The sequence below is a fragment of the Protomyctophum bolini genome (assembly GCF_963924005.1).
Source record: "Protomyctophum bolini genome assembly, chromosome: 6".
Taxonomy (NCBI): Eukaryota; Metazoa; Chordata; class Actinopteri; order Myctophiformes; family Myctophidae; genus Protomyctophum; species Protomyctophum bolini.
This window is the reverse complement of record NC_137867.1, coordinates 43,208,056-43,209,911: the sequence shown is the minus strand read 5'-3', so window position 1 is coordinate 43,209,911 and position 1,856 is coordinate 43,208,056. Positions and strand designations below refer to the sequence as shown.

Here is a 1,856-nt window from a genome sequence, read left to right as displayed (position 1 = left end):
ATAATTTAGCCATTGAAAAATAACAGATCTACAAGCTCATAGCGCGCTACGAGCTTGTAGGTCTGCTATTTTTGAAAAATAGTGAAAATATGTATTTCAGAAAACTGGAGGATTTAGAAGTTTTTTTTAATTCCGAGGTCAGGCCTAAATGGGTTCCTGTGAAGGAAGTAGGGAAGGGCCCGGACGGAAGTAGGAAGAGTTATTCTGTGTGCTCGTTATTTCGCATTAGAAAAAAAAAAAGGGCTAAATATGACATAATATGACACACAGTGTGGCGTACAGTAGTAGTTCCACTATGTGACCTGCCTGTTGCTTTACAGTATATTGGTTTCTATGTTGTTCCTTTATTGCTGTCACTTTGCTCCTGTGTTTGTTTACATGCTGGTGGGGAGTTTTGTTTTCCTGTTTTTTGCCGGAATGCCCGTCCTTTGAAACGCCAACTTCTCTCGGACGTACTCTCGCCTACACTCCTGGAAGAGGACGGGGTCTCTGTAATGCAGCGTGAGGCACTCCTTCAGCGCCGCGTTCTCTTCTCGACACCTGAACGCCATGAGAAAGCCTGCCTCCTTGCAGCACCGGCTGAAGGCTTCCACATTTTGAACACATCGCTCCTTGGCCTTCTCCCTCATCATCTTTGGAATCAGCACGTCTGTCTCCACGTGCCTCAGGTGCACCTCCTCCTCTGCGTCGGCTGAATCCATTACAGCAAGCGAAACGGTACGGAACTGCACCAACCAACGTGACCTCTCCAAATCTACATGAACTGGCATAGGCTATGACTGATGTCATAGATAGACCGATGTCATAGATGCGTCATTGATGTGATTATAGGTGTCATGATCTGCATCAATCTGTCTATGACGTAAGACTACAACTTTGGGCAAGCTTTCAGTGCAATTACAGCCCTCGTTGTGATATTAGCTTCAGGCAGACAGCCTCTGCTGTCTAATATCTAAAGCCTGAAGCCCAATATCTCCGCCAGCCCGGACAGAGGGGGAATTCTGGGTTACATTTCCGAGCGGTACATTGGCTTTTCACGTAGGAGACCGACCGGGGTTAGATTCCAGGGGCATTACGCACACACCTCCGACACAGACCCTAATATCACAGAAGGCTAGTTAGTCTCTTGCTCTATCAGTGATGAGAGACAGCGTTACCTTGACATCTAGATCCTCTGTCTTCATACCAAACAGCACCAGAGAAGAGTAGACCAAAACCAAGTTACTGAAACCTTGGCTGCTCAGTCTGAAATCACACAGATACAGAGACAACCATGTTAAACACCCCTATATTATATGATATATGGCTGCGCATCGCATATATCTGGACACTAGTGTTAAGTGGTGTGTGTGACTGTGTGTGTACCCTTCTCCCTGGCTGCCTCTAGAGTGTAGAATGAGCCAGCAGCAGCGGTACTGCAGAGACAGAGCAGTCAACCTCATCACCATGCTCTCACAGGCCCTGTCCTGACACAGCTCTGCCTGCTCCTAGATTCACACACACACACACACACACACACACACACGCACGCACGCACGCACGCACGCACGCACGCACGCACGCACGCACAGTAAGACTGTAATGCTCAGCTTTTACCTGCAATACCAATGCAGCGCAGTAGAGGGAGACAAAGACAATGACAAATTTGACAAAGAGGAAAAATGCTCCCCTGAATTAAAAAGCAACCCCCAACATTTTCTGCTTCAAAATCATTTTGAGGTTATAATCCTGTCATTTAAGACAACCTCTGTTTCTAAAACTATGTAATGTTTTGTCACACTGACTGTTTGTTGCTTAATTTATGCTCAATCTATGGCTGCGTCAAAGATTGAAAATAGCCATTCTATGATTCTATA

At 46.1% G+C, this 1,856-nt stretch overlaps 1 protein-coding gene across 1 annotated transcript; it reads right to left on the bottom strand.

Moving 5' to 3' along the window:
- Nucleotides 1-374: 374 nt before the first annotated feature.
- LOC308317351 (COX assembly mitochondrial protein homolog) lies at nt 375-701 on the bottom strand (the record flags this gene model as incomplete). The annotated part of the gene is made up of 1 exon (XM_080766314.1): nt 375-701. One exon carries the CDS (start codon nt 699-701, stop codon nt 375-377), a length of 327 nt encoding a protein of 108 aa, XP_080622440.1.
- Between the last annotated feature and the right edge of the window lie 1,155 nt (nt 702-1,856).